Below are 18,960 nucleotides of genomic sequence, written 5' to 3' on the forward strand. Positions count from 1 at the left end.
GTGCTATTTTCTGCTCTTAGCTGTCCCTCTGAACTCTAACCTGCTCCAGAAGGGAGGGATCCAACATCAAGTTACAGCACACAGCTCTAACCCTGAGAGCTCTCTGGCCCACAGGATTACATCCAAGATTACAAACATCAGGACAAAGCCTAGTAACTGTCAAGCTTATCCACACCTCACTTTCCTATCTATGAACTTGCCTGAGAGGACCTTGTGTCCAATCTCATGCCCAGCTGGAACATAAATAAACACTATTATTAGCAAATACCCTTAACAAGCTAAAAAGTGAGTTAGAAACCTGTTTTTTTCTGCCCTGGAATGTAGAGCATGCACCCATTCTCAGGTGTGCTAAACTTTGCATTTAGACTAGCCTAAGAGTAGGCACAGTTTAGGCAAGGCCAAGTTGTAGCTTAGGCTGTCCAGTGAAAACCAACTTTGAAACAACAGAAATACCTGTCAGTAAGTTGCATCAAGAATTTGCACTGTTTGAGCTGATACCTGCACATAAATGAAATGAGTGGCATTGAGAAAAAGCTGCTCAGGAAGCTGACACAAGTTTGTACTGCAGCCCTTCTTCAGGGCCAAATGTCTGCTTTACTTTGCTGTGCATGGCATGGAGTTACACAGCTACGTGCTGTTACAGCCTGACATTGGACAGCCAGAATGAGAGGAAAGAAGATGCTGCAGGAGTGAGTTTCCTGGTGGTTCCTCAGAACAGATTGTCCAGACAGAAAGCCTTTTTAGTATGAAGAGCTACTGAAGTGGCTCTCACTGTATCTGAGAGATTGCAAGTTCAGTCAGTAGCATCAGCACTCCAGGCAGGTATTGGCTGTGGAGAATCTGCAAGAAAAGAGAATAAAAATCTTGTCAAAGCAACAACTGCAGCTGCCAGATTTCTACAGCCTGAAGCCCTGGTTGGAAGGAAACTACCAAGTGTTCTGTATGTTTATTCAGCTGCTCTGTTGTTGCTTTTCAGGTACCTATACTTTTCCCACACTGATTATACATGACTTGAACTCTATCCAATTATGAAAAGCCATAACTGAATTTACACAACACACATTCCACAAGAACACCCTTCAGAAATCCTGAGATATCTTTGTGTACTTGCTTGCAAAAGAAAAAGTTGTTTCAGACAGCTATTACAGTTAAAAACAAGCAATGTACTCATCATAATAGGGTAAATTTAAACAATTGCATTTACACAATGTGCCAAGGCCCATCACAGGGTAAATTTAAACAGTTGCAATTACACAAACTGTTCTTTAACTCAGAAGAAAATACTGCTTGAAGAATATTAGATAGCTCTGTAGAAAGGCCAGCACCTTTATGAAAAGGGTTACATGTGAAAGAATCTTCTGCTTGTGTCTTAATAACTACAACAGTAGAAAGCTAGTGAACTATTTTGAGATCTTTTTAAGTCCAAAATGAATTTTGTTATGGCCTAAGAAACTTTCCTGTTCTTATCACCACTAATACACCTATTTCTGGCCCCAGGCAAGTAGCTTCTTCTGCAAGACAGTAGTAGTAAAATACTGTACTGGCAGCAGCCCCAACTCCAGAGCATTCTTTGCAGGAAGTCATGCAAAACATGAGATCTTCAGGTACAGCTATTTGGCCAGCATTAGGACAACCTGCTCCTTGGGGCCTCACCTTTACAATCCCATCACAGTGTGCTGAGGCAATCCCTGTGGAAACCTTCACCAGCTTTGCAGCTGACAAGTGGATCTTGAAGTGCCTGTGGAAGTGGGCATAAAGGCAGTCCATGAAGACATCCACCTCCCCCTGGGTGATCTCTCCAGGCGTTTTTTGCACCGTGTCCCACAGAGCTTTGGCATCCTCTGGGTGGATGGCGTATGAAATATTCAGGGGCTGGGACAGGCGGGGCATGGAGAAGACGAGTTCCACGGCAGAGGCAGCTCTCTCCAGCTTGTAGCCAGCCCACATGGCCACCATCCAGCTGAGGTTCAGGGGGCTGATGGCCAGGCGGCGGAAGCAGCAGTCAAAAGTCTTCTGGAACCAGCTTCCAACCAAGGCCGTGTAGCTCTCGGCCCCATGGGTCAGGAACAGGGGCAGGCAGGTGAAGTTCTCCGGCACGTTCTCGGAAAGGTCATCTCCACACACGGAGCAGAACCAGCCTGACCACACCAGCTTGTCTTCAGAGCTCCTGGAGGAAGCTCGTGACCTTGAAGAGAGCTGGGATGGGGAGAAGAAGCATTTCAATGCTGCACAGAGCAAGTATAGATTTTTTGTTTCTTTGTCAGCTAAAAATAGATTTTGATTTAAAATTCTGAGTTTTTGGTAGAAGTGTTTTTTTCCCCTTAGGACCGTGCATGCAATGCTGTTTTCTGTCAGACACATACAGTTATTCAGCCTATCCATTGCATCCCTAAAAATTGAATGCAATTCTGCTGAAAACAGCAGAAAAAGTGCTTTTAACTTCCTTAGGAACAGTCCTGAGTTTTAAGTTTATGCTGCTTAACCTGTATGGTACATCCTACAACCATTGCCACAATGAACTTGACATTTCAGTAGCACATTTCACTTGAAGCAAAGCATTTCAGAAATATTAATTAGACCTGACTCTGGTCAGGAAGTGGGATTATGCCAGCTTTATCCAGGAAGATAAGTCATCCAAGTCCTGGCAGTAAATTGACTGCTGAACTAAAACAGAACTAAATCAGACAGAGGTTGCTCTGTATAGTCGTACTCTGATGCTGTTAGAAAGTTGAACTCTAATTTGCTATTTACTTGCATTATTTAGGGGATAACAGAATCAATTAGGCTGAGAAAGACCTCTAAGGTCATCAAGTCCAGCCTGTGACCAAACACCACTCTGTCATTAGACCAGGATTTTGACTGTGTCACCTCCAGAGATGGTACTGTGATAAATGATGAAAGATTAGTGTTAATCATAGAAGTTTTGGAGCTTGAATAAACCAGAATACTTTAAAAAAAAATTAAAAATAACATGGACCTAGATAAAGGGAAATCTATGATTAAACCCACTCTGTTTAAATCCCCCTGTTATGAATATTGTGTATACCAGTTATTAAAAAAGAAAAAAAAAAAAAAAAAAGGTTTTTCATCGTCTGAAAGGTTTTTTCGCAGAATCAGATTTCCTGCCTTTGTATGATCAATCACAAACTATCTGCTAAGATCAGACTTCCCACTTCTTCTGATTTTTATCTGCCAAGACCAGATGGTTACATGGCCAATTGTCCCAAGAGCTGTCCCACAGAAGTTTGGAAGTTTCTTTGACCACCACTGCTTACCTTGCAGAATTACTACAACAAAACAATAACAATTATTGATTACTCCAAGGAAAACCAGACTATAAAAAGGGAGCTGCAAACCAGGTTCGGTGGAAGCGTGGAGTGGGCGGTGACCCCTCACGTTTTCCCCAGCACAATGCTTGCTCTGTCTGTATAAAACAAACCAATCGAAATTTTGCTGAATATCGAGACTTTTGTTTCTCATTTATAACAGCACCTCCACCATCTCCCAGTTCTTTCTGTGAAGAAATCCTTCCTAATGTCCAACCTAAACCTCCCCCAGCACAGCTTAAGACTATAAACACTCCAGTTAAAAACAGACAGGACTCAGTTTCGTTAAATCACAGCGGCTGCTCCATACAGCTAGGGTTTAATTCCGGGATTTTCTTACAAGACAGAGCGCTTCCCCACAGCAAGAACAGCCCGCTCACCTGCACCAGGAGGGCAGCCTGGTCCAGCTCGCTGCCCCGCAGCTCGGCAAGGCTGGACAGGGCCACCTTGATGTCCAGCTCGACGCCCACCTCCACGGCCAGCCCCTTCTGCTTCTCGGCGGCGATGAAGGCGCTCAGCAGCCGCGCGTAGTCGCTGAGGCGGGCGCGGCGGAAGCGGTGCAGGGGGGTCACGCTGTACAGCGTCCAGGCTTTGCGCAGCACGAACGCTGTTTTCTGCGGATCCGCGTCCTCCTAGGGGCAAGCAGAACCCATGGGATAAGGCTGAGGGGACAAGAGCGCGGCTGAGGGGACAGCGAGGAGACAGACAGCGAGGCGGCCCCGCCGTACCTGAGAGCACAGCGCCGGCACGGTGAGGCGCCCGCTGGCGCTGACGCCGAGGCGGCCGTAGCTCCGTGCGAAGGGCAGAGCCCGGGAGAGCTGCCTGAGGCTGGCCAGGGTCCGCGCCGCGCCGTCCTCCGGCGCCTCCTCCGCCATGGCGGCCGCGGCCCGCCCGCGCCGTTCGAACGCGGCTCCCGTCGGCCCCCGCGCCGGGCCGCGCCCCGCCGCCATCTTTGGGGCGGGCGGCAGGGAGGGAGGGCGGTGGCGCCTGAGCTGGTTTTGCCCTTTTCCCCTCCCGAGCTCTCGTTCCTCGCTTCCCGCAGGCTTGTGGCGCTCCTCGCGTGTTTCCCGTGGGATGGCGCTTCCCCGGCTGCTGCTGCGGGCCCTGCACCGCGGGGCCGCTGCCGCCGCACCTGCGGCTCCAGGTGAGGAGCGCTGGTCTCGTCCCCTCGAGATTTGGGCTCCTTTTCTCCCGGGATACAGGTCAGGGTAGTCCACACAGCCGATTAATATAAAGTTATTTTCCCTGTATCACTTTATTAATAGTGTTGTCTAAATCTCTTTTAATTCTGGAGGCTGTGATGAAGGTTGGCTCATAAAATTATTTAGGTATGTCCAGGTAATGGTATCCTTCAGGCTTTTCCTTGCAAATAGTCTGCTTGGTTCTATAACTTAGGCCTTGATTACAGGCACACTGAGGGTGTGCAAAGTCTTCTGTGACCGTGGTTCAGGCCATTTCCCACTTGTTCCAGGCAGTAAACATTTAATTTTTGCCTGCATGGTGAGTTGGGTGTCCTCCGTGTCCATTTAATTCCTGCTTTGTTAAGCCGTGTTCTGCTGTGTCGCCACCAGGAGCTGCAGTTGGCAGGACAAGGGGGAACGGCTTTGAACTGAAGGAGGGCAGGTTTGGGCTGGGTATTGAAAGAAATTCCTCTCTGTGAGGATGGGATACTCTGACACATTGTCCAGAGAAGCTGTGGCTGCTCCTGGATCCCTGGCAGTGTCCATATACCAGGCTGGATGGGGCTTTGAACAACCTGGCAGTGCAGGAAGTGTCCCTGCTCATGGCAGGGGGTGGAATAGCATGAGCTTTATGGTCCTTGATTCTACTCTGTGATTCTAGATTTAAATGTGGCATTGTCAGCGTCCCTCAGGATTGATCTGTGACTTTTGCTTCTCTTGCTTCTGGAATTTGCAGGGCAACAGTTTACAGCAGGACTGTGTTCAAATATCTTTATGAAAAGTTTAGATGAGAAACATAAATAATCCCTGTTTAAAATACATTTGGACTAGTTTAATTTAGTGTTTATGACATAGTATCTTAGTGCAGATCTATATATGAAGTAATTTCTCTGTATATGTATAAATTGTATTGGGAGGGAGGACTCTTATTATATATTCTGTCTCATCTGCAAAAGCTATAAGAGATTATACATATATATATATTTACTTTTTTTTTTTAATGTAAGACTTCAACAGTTTTGTCCCTCGGACCAACACATGTGGAGAGCTGCGTTCTGCTCACGTGGGACAGAAGGTGACCCTGTATGGATGGGTTCAGTATCAAAGGTAAGTGCAAACCATGGTGAAAAGGGAGATGATTATTTGCCAGACCAAGTCTAAGCTGTGTTTCATCCATCATTGCTCTCCAGGGATGGTCTGTATGGGATTTTTGATTTTAGCATCTCATCTTTGAGCAATTGTAGATGGAAACCCAGGAAAAGGAGTTACAGTTATTGCAATGTGATCGTGGTGATTTTGTTTTTCAAGATACCAGATCATGTCTCACTGGGCAGTTTTTTGATGGATAAAGCACAAAGGCATCTGTTCCTGCTGCATCTTGAAGAAATCAGGATTTATGTTTCTGGGTCTGGCAGTGTGGATGTGGATTGTTCATGTGGAACTTTTTATGGGACAAGTGTTCCCCTTCTTGACTTATGATTGAATTTAGTTGTTGTTTTTATTCCACGTGCACTTTAGTTTTATTGCTCATTTAATTGTTTTTAGCTGAATGATGTTTCCACCAGGAAAATTCACGTGTCCAGAATCCCTGCTCTGTGTGCATGAAAGCTCAAGCTAAAACTCTGCCTCTCCTGGTTATTTGCATGTTGTCTGAGGCTGGTCACAATGGGAAAGAAATTGTTCAAGATTAGATTCAGGTGTGGGAAAAGTGTCTATGATTCAGTACTTGGAAGTGCTTTGGGATGAGTTGCAGGGTACTGAAAGCATAGCCAGTTGCCATATGCTTTTAAAAAGTAGAAACTACTAAATTTGTGAAAAAAATGTTCTTCCTTTTGTGCTTTTCATGGATCAGACAAGGCCTGTTTCTGGTTTTGAGGGATTTCCAGGGACTGACCCAGGTCATCATTCCTCAGGATGAGGTAAGTGCTACCAAAACACAACTCTGTGTTTTTATTTTGCCTTTGATAGCTTGGCTTCAGCAGCCACAGAGAGAAGGAAGGACTTTGTCAAACTGAGTGCTCTGACTCACAAGTAGATTGAAGTGTTGTGAGAGCCCTGACCTGACACTGCAACAGAACCATCAGTGCTGTTTCCCCTCCCTAAGAGTGGTTTTGGACTGGGGTGCTTGGTGCCTTGAGGTGCCTTTGTGCTGTTTGAATTTCTGTGGGGCTCTGCCCTCTCCCTGCAGGCACATTCCCACGTGAAGGAGCTGCTGTCCAGCGCCCCGGTGGAGTCTGTGCTGCGAGTGACCGGGACAGTGTCCCCTCGGCCCCTGGGGCAGCAGAACCCGGTGAGGAGGGGCTGGGGGGGCTCTCAGGGCTTCCATTCCTTGAAGGAAACAACCTGGCTGGTGGGATTGTGGTGGGCTTTGTGTCAGAGCATTGGCACAGGTTCTGGTTGTGTGGCAGCCCATCCTCAGATAGTGTGAGGTGAAATAGGTGTTGTGTCAGATAGCAGGAGGATCTCAAAGCATTTTACAGACACACACAAATTAAACTGAATCCCAACCCTTGGCAGGGGTAGTGCTGGCTTTTCCAGGCTTTCAAAGTGTGGTGGGAATTCCTTTTGCTTGAAAGTAAATATTGTCATTTTGAGTTCCATGGCATGTTTATTGATTTTGCCAGTCTCCTTGTATAGGAAACAATTTTTTAATGTTCTGCATTCCTCAGCTGTCGTTGTAATCAGCTGTAGATTGATCTTTCAGGATTGTACATGCAACTGGCAGGTCTAAAAAGAGGACTGTATTTATGACCATAACTCCTTTTTCCTCCATCTTGTAGATGTCCTCTTAAAATCCAGTCTTCATGCAATACCTTTCTTTCTTTTATTCATTTCTTGTTTTGTGGGAAGGCTGTGTGTCCTTTCCCCTGGTAAACAGCAAGATCCTGCAGGATCAAGTGAACTTTTCTGTGCCTCAGTGCTACGTGAGGGGAGCTGCCTGCCCTCCCTTGGGACAGAGTCAAAAGAAGACCAGTTCTGAGAACTGGTGTTTAGAGCTGGAAGTTCTGAGAAGTTCCTCATAATTTGCCTTTTCTGACTTGCATTAAGGGCTGCTGCTGCTCATGCTCACTGCAACCTACACTGTGTGGTTTTGCTGAGGTTAATGTGTTTAGAGACCAGTATGCTACTGGGAAAGAAGCTGCCATCTTTGGTGAGGTGACTTGTGTTTCTCTGAACAGAAAGGAAAGCTGGGAGAAATCTGTCCTTGGGAAGAGCTCTCTGACTTATGCACTGTGTTAGAAGGCAGGGAGGGTAATCACATTGCTTCTTTTTTTTCCTCTTTGACCATCTGTGAAATACCTTTGTCCAAATGTTTTGAGTTTAATTTTTTTCTTGCCTTTTTGTTCTAGAAAATGCCAACAGGGGATATTGAAGTGAAGGCAGAGACTGCAGAGATACTAAACTCCTGCAAGAAGCTGCCTTTTGAAATCAAGGATTTTATCAAGGTGATTGTGTTTTTCTTTTCTTTTTTTATATCAAAGTGGCTTTTCATTAAATTGGGAATTTTCCCAGGGTGATGGCAAAACATATGAGAGTTGAGTCTTGTTCTCCCCATTTCACTTTGGAGGAATGATGGTATTTAAAACAGGGCTGCTGTTTGTTTGCTGAGAGGATTTATTTCCAGTTAGAGCTAAGCAGAAAACAGGGCTTGAATGATCCCAGATTTCTGGAAGAACTGATGGTAAAGGAAAGAGTGAAAGAAATGGGGCTGTTGAGTGTGAAATGAGGCTGTTTTATTTGACTTTGGAATCACAGAATGGTTTGACTTGAAAGGAACCTTAAAGATCACCTTGTTCCAAACCCCCTGCCATGGGTAGGGATGCCACCCACTGCACCAGTGTAAGGAAAATTAATCCACAAATACCAGAGGTTTATGTCCAAAAAGGAGACAGAGGAGTCCTTTTGGCTTTATTGGAATAAAGGGAGAGGCCATGGGGCATTCCCCTGGGATCCCTCCAATTTTTGGAGGACGCAGCCTCCTTTTATCCCAATTTCCCGGCCGCTTTTCCCTCTCTCTTTCCCCACTGGCTGAGGTACCTGAGAGGCACAGACTTCCCTGAATACCTGATACCTAAGATTCCCCTCTAATATATAACCCTTCCTTTTAATTTTTAATTCTTATGCTATTCATAGTTTTTCCCTGTTGCTTCTTTCATCTTCCAATACCCAATTTCATTTACTAGCAAACCTACAGTTTGTTTGTAAAGGCAAATCTCTTTTCCCATTCATCAGTCAGTGGTATCCATCCCATTGTTTCTTTTATCTCTATCTACCAACAGATCTACAGCTTGTTTGTAAAGACAAATGTGACATTCCTCTCACCAGGTTGCTCAGAGCTTCATCCATCCTGGCCTTGAACACTTCCAGGGATGGAGCAGCCACAACTTTTGTGGGTGGTTTGGTTTTTTGTTTCGAGTGATTTCTGTGGCAACTGAGCACCATCCCTTTTTGGCTTCTCCCTTTTTCCCCGTGGCTTTAGGAGCATTTCAGTGGTCATGCAGTTTGAGTTTTCTCCTCATGCTGCTTCTCTGCTCCCCAGAAGTCGGAGGCGCTGCGGATGCAGTACCGGTACCTGGACCTGCGCAGCGCCCGGCTGCAGTCCAACCTGCGCCTGCGGTCTGCCATGGTGATGAGGATGCGCCAGTATCTCTGCGGTCTGCACGGTGAGGGGCTGCTGGGAGTGGTGCCTGAAGGGGCTGCCTGGAGCAGAGGCTGGACGGTGCTAAAGGAATAAAGCAGGGATTTATTAAAAGGATAATGGGGCAAAACAAGACCCCAGCCGTGCCTCCACCCGAGATGGACCCCGAGTCACACTTCTATAAGTTTTGGTCCATTTCCATATTGGGGTTAATTGTCCAATTACAGCTTCAGGTTATGCAGACCCACCCTCCCAGATTCTATCCTCAGTTTGCTGTTGTTTGCACTTTTTGGGCATGAAGGTGTAGCAGTGTCCTTGGTTCTGGGGCTGGAAAAGAGTTGTGTCCAACTGAGCTGTGAAGAAAACTTGCTAACACTTTATATGAAGTTCAGAGTCACACCCCAGTGCAGTACAGAATCTGGAAAATAAGAAAGCTAAAACTTAAGGCGTTATTTCCCCCATTTAGGAATGAGGAGGACGGGGTGCAGCAAACTTTTCAGCTCTCCCTGCTGCTTTTTCCTAGTGCTGGCACTACTTGCTACTCCAAACTGGTCCCATGAAATAAGGACATGTTTGTTTGTGGTGGAGTCTTTAGTGGAGTGTTGTCAGGCCTGAAGAACAAAGTATATTGAAATCTCTTGGCAGGTTCCAAGCCAATTGTTTCAAATTAGCTGTTTCCAATGAGAAAAGACTCTTTGCAGGTAATTGCCCTATTTTGGTCACCCAGTTGAGGCATGTCAAAGGGATGTTGAGGGCTTTGCTTCTCTTAAAATCAGGAAGTGCTTTTTGGAAAATCAGTGCCTGGTTCAGAATAGATAGAGAATTAACACATTTTCAGCCTGTTTGGAGTCCTTTGTCATCAACAGTTCTGGCAGAACATCAGAGTAGCTCAGAGCTTTAGATCTGTCATTACAGGAGTAATTATTAGAAGTAGTAAAGTGTGTTGGTCTTGGAGAGGCTCCATGGTATGCTAGATGACCTATTTTGCTGACTAACCCTACTCTAGCCTACTCTGTCATGTTAATTCTCCCTCCTCTCAGCATATTCTGTATTTGTTTCCCAGGATTTGTGGATGTGGAAACTCCAACTCTGTTTAAAAGAACCCCAGGGGTATGTATGTGATGCTTTTTGGCCTCCTGCAGCTGCACAGTCAGGGCTGAATCATTTCCAGTTGCCACTCAGCCTTCATTGCTTTTCCCTTGCTAAATAAGAGCCTGTGGAACTTCTGATGTCATCCACAGATCCTTTTTAAAGTAGAGGGAGAGAAGGAGGAGAGATGGTAACTTCTGGTTATGTCCTGGTTTTGAATCTTTAAATGAAATAAGCTTCTGCCTTGTAGATCACATGTTGAATGCAAGTCTATCTTGGGATTATAAACCCAAAAAACTTTAAAACGCTGTCTTTTCATCATTTATCTCTTAACCAGTAGGTTATTGTGGAGGTCATACTCAAGTAAATTTAATTTCTGATCTTATATTCATTTCTTTCACTTCAAAAATAGTCAGAAGAGAGCTGTAGGTGAGGAATTGTTGATGCAGCTAATCTGGAGTTCTTGCATTTAAGATGGATGGTCTATTATGCATTAGTCTCTCAGATGAGAAGGTAGAGAATTCTCCTTTGGAATATTTTGGACCAAGTTTCTTAACAAATGTTAAGTGCAAAGTACAAACAGTGGGGAAAATAGGTCCTTTCCTCTTGCACTTCCAGTGTTTGCTGTGTCAGGAATTGGGGCCACTTACTTGCTGAACTCTGTAAATTTTCTTTCTGATGTCAGGGAGCCAAAGAATTCCTTGTGCCCTCGAGGGAAGCAGGCAAGTTCTACTCTCTGCCACAGAGTCCTCAGCAGTTCAAGCAGCTCCTCATGGTAGGAGGCCTGGACAGGTAAGAGTTTCTTGGACTCCTGTTATCTGCATGTCCTGTCTAGGGTTTGATTGCTTAATCTGTGAAGTTTTAGAGACTTCCCCAAAAAAGAACAACTTACTGCCAAGAATTTTTGTCTTGAAGAGGGATCCTTAAATACTTGGGACTTTATAGTCAGATGAAATGCATCCTTCTGGGAAGCTGCAATCTTTACTGCTGTGTTAAACACAAACCTGATGTGAAGCAGAGACTGCTTGAAGGACAGAAAATCTAATGTGTGATAAAAGCAGCTCCAGGAGTACCCTACACAACTAATTGAGGTGAGGCTGGGCAGCTGAGCATGCCTGAGACAAGGAAAAAAGCATGTCAGGGTGCCCAAGTGCAGAGCTTTTAATTGGGCTTTATTAATTGACAAATGAAGTGGATGGACAGGGAGACAGACAATTTTTCACACTGTGAACTGCAGGCCAGGTCTTGTCTGAGAGTTTTGGAGAGTCCTGGAGTGGAAGGTGGAATAAAGAGTTGAGTGTGCTGCCCTTGAGGGACAGCTCACCTGGCAGTCTCCATATGCCTCTGGAAGATATGGCTGGAGATGGATACAGCTGCTGATGGAACTGCTTCCACTCAAAACTCCATTCTTTTGAAGGGATGGGAGCAGAATCACCTGCTGTGGGAACAGAGCACTCTCTCTGGTTTACTTCTTTTTTCCTTATCTTTTTTATGATCAGTTCTATAGCCACAGTTCAGTTCAGGGATGCTCTAAGTTGTTCTCTAAGTCAAAGTGTCACTGCAGGTACTTCCAGGTCGCTCGCTGCTACCGGGATGAGGGGTCACGGCCTGACAGGCAGCCAGAATTCACCCAGGTAACCACCCTGCCCCTCAGCCCAGCTGGCTCATAGCTGTGCTCCCTTCTGGAGGCTTAGTCTGGTGCTGCTTGGGGGGTGCAGAGCTGGTTGGTGTGTGTTTCACAGACACAGCCCTTGGAATTGATGTGGGATGCCTGTGTGGCTCCTGTCCCTGGCTGGCTGCAGTGCCCCAGGTGCAGATGTGGGAATTGCATTGCAGCAGTGATTTTACTTTGATGATGCATTCTCCTCCTGTGCTGCTAGGTCAGACATCCCATTCCTCAGCCTTGAAATCCCAGGCTGAGTTAGCCTGGTTCACTCAAGGCTGCTTCTGGTGTCCTTGTCATCATTACCTCATTCACTCTCTGAGGAGGCTGTTGCCTGAGTCATCAGCCTGGAGGGTGATCCTAAGCCTGTTCCCAGCCTGATGCAGTCATGCTGTGATGTCATTTTGTGTGTTGTTTCTTTTTTTGCTGTCTTTGTACTCACAAATAGCAGCATGAAAGCACAACCTGTAGCTAATGTGGAATTCCCCCCTTGTTCTCTGTTTTAAGATAGATATAGAGATGTCATTTGTAGATCAAGCTGGGATCCAGAGGCTTGTAGAGGGCCTCCTGCAACATTCCTGGCCTGAGGAAAGAGGCTCCATTAGAACTCCTTTCCCTTCCATGACATATGAGGAAGCACTGGCTGAATATGGGACTGATAAGCCAGACACTCGCTTTGGGATGAAGGTGAGGGTTTGCCCATTGGAAACATGCAGCTTTTCCTTTCAGTCAGTCTTTTAATAACCTTTGGATCATGGATACATGGTTGGCTGGAGTTTTGAGTGCTGTAATTTACCCAAGATTCCTGTCCCACTGTTGCTGCTCTGCAGTCTGCTTAAGAAGAGAGGATTTGATTAGTTGACTGTGGAAAATGTATGTTCTAATAAAACTTTATTTTAAAGGTGATGTAGCATTAGGGACTGCATCTTGACTGTTTCAATAGCAAAAGCTCCTAAAAGGGAATAGTGTTGAAGGTGTTAAGACAGGTGCAGGAATTTTTCCCTTTGTATTCCTACCAGCAATGCTTTTTCCTGTGCTCTCTCCTTTTGTCAGATCATGGATATCAGTGATGTTTTACGAGGATCAAACATTCACTTTGTTCAGAATGCCCTCAGTTACCCACATGGCTCCATCAGAGCCATTTGTATCCCTCAGGGAGTGGTAAGTGATGCTTTTACATCTGTTTATGGCTTATGTGGAATAAATAAAATGCCAATTTGAATTCCTTTGTTGGTATGGAAATGTTCCTTGCTATTACTGGTGTTCTTAAGGGAATTTGGGATTGGTTGTAATCCATGTCAGTTTGGGCTGAGTGGTGTTAGAATGATAAGGCAATAGGAAGAGTATTTTATCCTTAGGAAGAGGAGGAAAACAATAGAGCTGCAAGATCCCCTGAGGATAGGGAACCCTCTCAGGGTTTCACCTTGTTTTTTGTCACATTTTTGATATGCATCTCCATAATAAATTGTGCCTTGCAATGGGAGAGTGAAACAGAGTTGGGCATGGCACAGCTCTGGGACAGGGAAAGAAGGGTCAGGTGGTTCCCTGTCCTTCTGTTTCTTTCTGCTGCATTTTTGGGTACAGTTTGTGTCTTGTGATGAGAATGTCATGGACCAAATCCAAGGCTGACAATAGATGTGGAGGATTTTTGACACAGCCCTGCATTTTGGCAAGGAAGCAGGTTTAATTCTGGCTGTAGGAATCTTTGTAGTATGGAAAAAACAAATCCTCTAAATATTGAGTTGTATTTGGGGAACAGGGCTTTGTGGCCATGGTTTCCCTTGGGATTTCCTTTCATTCCTTTCATAAAGTGCAAGTTTGTGGCTTCTTATGAGAGGGGACAGAAGTGTTTGTTTGAGCAACACAAAAGTGACAGCTAGACCCCCCTGAAACACTGGAGTAGATGAAAAAAAAATCCAGATCCTCATTTACTGCATGGCTTTGCATGCAGGAGTCAGCCCAGTTGTTTTTTCTCTGTTCTTCCTCCAGTTTGAGCTCTGCATTCCTCAGCCACAGTGTGGTGGTGTAACCTTGTTCCTGAGGCTGGAGGCAGTGATCTGACCCTGCTGATACATTTATCTGTGAGAGGGGGGAAGAAATGCAGATCTAGAGGGGCCTTTTCCTGAAAGGTCCTAGAGCTAAGGACCCTGTCGTGTTCCACAGCCCTCAAAAGAACTTGAGCTAGAAACAAAAGAATGGAGAACTTTGGAACCAGCTTAATAAGTAGATTTGATACCTAGTCAAGTTTTCCGAGCTGATCTTTGCTCTGTCTTCTCTTGCTCTTTCCCCAGAGGTGTCTTACAAATAAAGACTTGGAGTCGTTGAAGGAGTCTGCAAAATCCCAGTTTAACCAGGTGAGACAGGAACTTTCCTGAGGCTTTGGGAAGGGTGAGTGACAAGGTGTGATAAAGGCAGAGGGAGGTAGGGGAGCAGTTTTTAATAGCTGAGAGTCAGAGCCAGAGCATGTGATGCTTTGAGGCGAGAGAGGGCAGCACTGCACTGAACATGCCCTTCCCTTTCTCCAGGAAATCATGGAAATTATCCTCAGACCTGATGGAAGCTTGAAGTCTCTGCTTACCAAGTTCCTTGGTGAGAAGGAGCAGGCAGAGCTCATCCAAGCTCTGAACATGCAGGAGGATGATGTGGTGCTGCTGGCAGCTGGAGGACACAAGCAAGTGGTAGGAGGCACTTCTTGGGTGGCTCTGTGAGCTGAATGTTGCTGATGATGGTTTTGATGTTATCTGACCTTAGTCTGATTCTTCTTATTATTAAAATAGGTCATCATCTAATTTTCTGTTTCTCTGGAACAGCAGCTATAGCAACAGCAAATAAAGCATGAAATGTACCTATTATTTTTATGGCCTCTAGTCAAATTCTGGGCAGGACTTGTAAGTGAAATGAAGGCTGAAATACAAAAATCCCTGCAACAAATCAGTGCTTTCTTTTCTCTTAACTTCATTTTTAAAGCATCATACAGATTGGAAAATGAGGTCAACTAGGTAATTATGCCTCCCATAAGTGCATGACTTATTAGCAGCAGTGGTGGGAGATTTTATCCCTATTTTTCTCTCTATTCTTACCAGCAGATGTTGCTTTCCAAGCATTGTTTTATTGTAAGGTGTTACACTTTGCTCAATAGCATGACAACATTTTGTTGTATTCTCTTTTGTGCCTCCATTTCCCTGTCTGCAAAGTGGGGATCTTACATGTGCTCCCCCAGTTAATCCACGTGTGTGGAGCTGGAGGTTAGTCTGAGAAAGGTCTGAAGATGAAATAACTGGAGAAACATGGCCTTTCAGGCTCCTGACTTGGTCTCTGTCAAACCCTGCTGCTGCTGCTGCCTCAGCAGGAAGGTGATAGCAGGATATGAGGCAAAAGTGTTCAAGGCAGCAAAGCATTGCAGCTGGTGCTGTCTGTGGTACTTTCCTTATGGAGCAGTGTTTCCCTGGTTGGTGTTTGAGGTTTCCCTGCTGGTGAAATGCCTGTCTCATGTCTCCCTTCTCTGTTGCAGTGCTCTGCGTTAGGAGCCCTGCGGCTGCTGAGTGCCGACCTCCTGGAGGCAGCTGGGCTGCCACTCCGAGATCCCACAGCCTTTCACTTCCTCTGGGTGGTGGATTTCCCCCTTTTCCTCCCCAAGGCTGAGAATCCCACTGAGCTGGAATCTGCTCATCACCCGTTCACTGCCCCTCATCCTTCAGATGCCAGCCTTCTGTATTCTGATCCCACAAAGGTAAGCAACTTCCTGCCTGCCTGCTGGCTCCTTTACAGCTGCTCCCATGGAAAACCAGGCAAGCAGCAGCTGGGTTTAGTGTGAAAAGAGATGTTGTTTTGTGGAACTGACTGCACAAGGAAGATGAGGATCTTGAAAAGAGTCCAGAGGAGGCTGCTAAGGTGATCCAAGGGTTGGAGCACTTCTCCTATGAGGAAAGGCTGAAGGAGCTCAGGTTATGCATCCTGGAGAAGAGAAGGCTCAGGAGCAACATTAAAGTCCTTTCCAGTGCCCAGAGAGGCTACAGGAGAGCTGGAGAGGGACATTTTGCAGGGGCAAGCAGTGGTAGGACAAGGGGAAACGGTTTTAAACTGAAAGAGGGTAGACTTTGATTTGTATTAGGAAAAAGTCTTCCCTGTTAGGCCCTGGCACAGATTGCCGAGAGCAGCTCTGGCTCACCCATCCCTGGCAATGTCCAAGGCCAGGCTGGATGGGGCTTGGGGCATCCTGGGATAGTGGAAGGTGTCCTTGCCCATGGCAGAGGGTTGGAATTAGAGGATCTTGAAGGTCCCTCCCAACCCAAACCATTGTGTTATTCTGTGATCTTGTACATGTCTGGAAGAGATGGCTTCCTGATGACTGCAAGTATCCACATGTGCCCCAGCAAAAGGAACTTATGGGAAACAGAAATCTTACATTCTGACCCATCCCATTTGCTTCAGGTTGGATGAACTTTTCAAAAGTATTTGTTCTTTCACATCAGTCAGAAGCAGTCCAGCAGGACTGGTACCTGAATTGCAATGTACCCCTGAGAGAGCAGTTTCCCAGAGTTCCATGGCTTCATTCCCAGTGTCTTTGCCTCTCTGTGCAGGTTGTTTGTAGGTGCACTGTGCACAGGTGCCTGTCCCTGTCTCTCTGCAGGTCCGTAGCCAGCACTATGACCTTGTGCTGAATGGCAGTGAGGTTGGAGGTGGCTCCATCAGAATTCACAATGCAGAACAGCAGCGTTTTGTGCTGGAGAAAGTGCTGAAGGTAACACCTACAGATGCCTCTAATGCTCTCTTGGAGATTTAAAAGCAGTAATTAATTGAAATATTAGTTGCATATTCTGGAAGAAACACTCATGTGCTCTTCAGATAGAGACATAACTCCTAGCCCTGAGCAATAGATGATTTCATTGTACCTTAATCTTGTGATGCTAATAGGAGGGGCATTGCTTGTCCAATGGCACCTCTTAATGTAATTTTGCAGGAGGATTCTGAGGTGCTTTCCCATCTGATTGAGGCTTTGGAATTTGGAGCTCCACCTCACGGAGGGATTGCTTTAGGTGAGTGATTTGTAGCTCTACAGATACAGGTGTATCTCACTTCCCTTCTTCCTCACCTGTTTTGCTCATTAATTCAGAAAATGTCAGGGTTTGTTTTTTTCTCTAGAGCAATGCAAGTTTGTGGTTTAAAGAAAGAGGGAAAACCCCCACCCAACCAACACCCTCTTTACACTTGCCAAAATAAAAAGCCTACCAAAAACAAAGGTATTCTAACCTTTGTGGTCTTCCAGTTTGACTTTCCTCCATCCAGTCACCCAGAGGCTTTTATTCCTCTTGAATTCTTCTTAGCAGTTGTAATCCTTCTAAACTGGTTGATGCAGAGCTCTGAGCTGTAAAGCAGAGCCCTGCCAGTGTTCTGCCATACAGCTGCCCAGGTTTTGTTCTGCTATGTTTGCTGTCTGTGTCCTGCAGCCCTTAGTGTGTTACAGAACTTCATGCAATATTGAAAAGCTTTATTTTGGTAGACATTTCTGCTCTTGAGGCAAATCTGTTTATCTGCTACCAGCTGAGATTAATTTTTTTTCTCCCTTACTTGTTTCACTCATTTTCTTCAAGCTCAGTGATATTACCTCCTCAATCTTTCTGGTTTTTCTGGCTCAGGGGAGGTAATAAAGAGCCATAACTCAAGTGTTTCACCAATTTGTTTTCTGCTTGTAGGACTTGACAGGCTGATCTCTCTCATTGTTGACGCTCCAAGTATCCGGGACGTCATTGCCTTTCCAAAATCCTTCAGGGGACGAGACCTGATGGGCAGTGCTCCAGACTATGTCACTCCAGAAGAGCTGGAGCCATATCACATTCAGGTTTCCTGGCCTCTTGAAGAAAAAGAGGCAAAGAAAAACTGACTTCACGCCAGTGATGTAAGCTGATCTGATCAGCCAGAGGTGGTTGCAGCTTCTAAAGTTCAGAAAGTATCAGCTCTTGTGGCAGGGTGAGGAACAGTCCAACTCCACTGTACTGTGGCAGTTTCAGGATGGAGTGGGGAGGAGATAAGGGGCCTTCCTGATAGGAATTCACCTTTGGGAAGTAATGGGAAAGACATGCAAAAAAGCAATAGAAAAGCACATAATATATTTTATAATAGGATATTGAGACTGTTTGCTTTAGGGTATCATATTGGAGGGAAGATGGAACCTGGTTTTTCCCAGCCCTCAGTTTTTACATGCTCCTTGTAAAGTATTCCTCCTCCCCTATGGAGGAGATAGTCAGCTTCTCTGGCAGGAATTAAATCATGATCCTCATTAAATCATGTCAGCTGAGCACTGTGACAATAAAACTGTGCTGGACCAGGAGCTCTGGACACTGCACAGCCCAACTTCAGCACAGCCAGCAACTTATCTCCAGATCATGCAGGACTTTGCCACTGGGAGTTCACACTCAGCTGTGCTTTCCCTTCAAAGGAGAGGGAGAGAAGCATCAATGATGTTTGCACCAGTTGTCCTTGTAATACTCATCAAAGAGATGTTGATCTGTCTTTGGGGCCTGTGGTCCTGGTGCTTTCAGCACAGTCATTCAGGAGTTTGTATGTTGAAAATAAAGTTTACCTGGTTCTGTGTTTTGCCTGAGTGTAGCTTTGGACTTTCTCTACCACAGCAAGCTGCCAGTTTGGTTTTGTGAGCTCTGGTCATCTCCAGGAGATGACAAGAAATCCATGGGAGCACACCACAGTTCCCAGTCTTCTGTGAGCACTGCCTGCTCCTGCAAACCTGCTGCTGTGAGGCACAGCAAGTTCCTCCCAAGGAGAGCTGTTCATCCCTGTCCCACACCAGAACATCCACAGAACAGGGCAGAGGTGACTGTTCTGAGGAGAGGTGAAGGTGCTGAGGGAAAGAGGTTCCTTGGTGCAGGTGAGAAGATGGTGCAAAGGAAGAAAAGGGAGAACGGTGTCCCACCTGGGAAGGACAGCAGGAGGCACATGCCAGGGAAGTGCTGGAGGACAGAAGGAAGACTTGTCTGAGTTCTTGTCTGAGCTGATACTGAGCTCCTGCCTTCTGCCAGAGAACCTGTCCTGCAGATTGTCAGATCC

General features: G+C 45.8%; 2 protein-coding genes across 2 annotated transcripts; one reads left to right on the plus strand and one right to left on the minus strand.

Moving 5' to 3' along the window:
* Positions 1–768: 768 nt before the first annotated feature.
* On the minus strand, positions 769–4,201 carry CENPL (centromere protein L). The gene is made up of 4 exons (XM_056496974.1): positions 4,055–4,201; positions 3,707–3,958; positions 1,654–2,196; positions 769–840 (listed from the first exon to the last, which is right to left on the minus strand). The coding sequence occupies exons 1-4, from the start codon at positions 4,199–4,201 to the stop codon at positions 769–771; spliced, it is 1,014 nt and encodes a 337-aa protein (XP_056352949.1).
* On the plus strand, positions 4,106–18,486 carry DARS2 (aspartyl-tRNA synthetase 2, mitochondrial). The gene is made up of 17 exons (XM_056497412.1): positions 4,106–4,470; positions 5,515–5,614; positions 6,360–6,426; positions 6,696–6,797; positions 7,858–7,953; positions 9,048–9,171; positions 10,210–10,256; positions 10,921–11,027; positions 11,800–11,869; positions 12,406–12,585; positions 12,952–13,059; positions 14,190–14,252; positions 14,424–14,576; positions 15,410–15,628; positions 16,529–16,639; positions 16,859–16,934; positions 17,592–18,486. Exons 1-17 carry the CDS (start codon positions 4,200–4,202, stop codon positions 17,777–17,779), a joined length of 2,082 nt encoding a protein of 693 aa, XP_056353387.1. The 5' UTR covers positions 4,106–4,199; the 3' UTR covers positions 17,780–18,486.
* Positions 18,487–18,960: the final 474 nt, after the last annotated feature.

The sequence above is a fragment of the Oenanthe melanoleuca genome, chromosome 8 (genome assembly GCF_029582105.1).
Source record: "Oenanthe melanoleuca isolate GR-GAL-2019-014 chromosome 8, OMel1.0, whole genome shotgun sequence".
Lineage (NCBI taxonomy): Eukaryota > Metazoa > Chordata > Aves > Passeriformes > Muscicapidae > Oenanthe > Oenanthe melanoleuca.

What these genes read in the sequence shown, in the direction of transcription:
- DARS2 (XM_056497412.1), top strand. Translation starts at nt 4,200, where the DNA reads ATGGCGGCCGCGGCCCGCCCGCGCCGTTCGAACGCGGCTCCCGTCGGC. An exon ending in GGATGGGTTCAGTATCAAAG is followed by an intron (nt 5,615 to 6,359) that starts GTAAGTGCAAAC and finishes TTCATGGATCAG; the next exon opens with ACAAGGCCTGTTTCTGGTTT. An exon ending in TGCTGGAGAAAGTGCTGAAG is followed by an intron (nt 16,640 to 16,858) that starts GTAACACCTACA and finishes GTAATTTTGCAG; the next exon opens with GAGGATTCTGAGGTGCTTTC.
- CENPL (XM_056496974.1), bottom strand. Translation starts at nt 4,201, where the DNA reads ATGGCGGAGGAGGCGCCGGAGGACGGCGCGGCGCGGACCCTGGCCAGC. An exon ending in AGGCTGCCCTCCTGGTGCAG is followed by an intron (nt 2,197 to 3,706) that starts GTGAGCGGGCTG and finishes TCCCCATCCCAG; the next exon opens with CTCTCTTCAAGGTCACGAGC. An exon ending in ACTGTGATGGGATTGTAAAG is followed by an intron (nt 841 to 1,653) that starts GTGAGGCCCCAA and finishes CTTTTCTTGCAG; the next exon opens with ATTCTCCACAGCCAATACCT.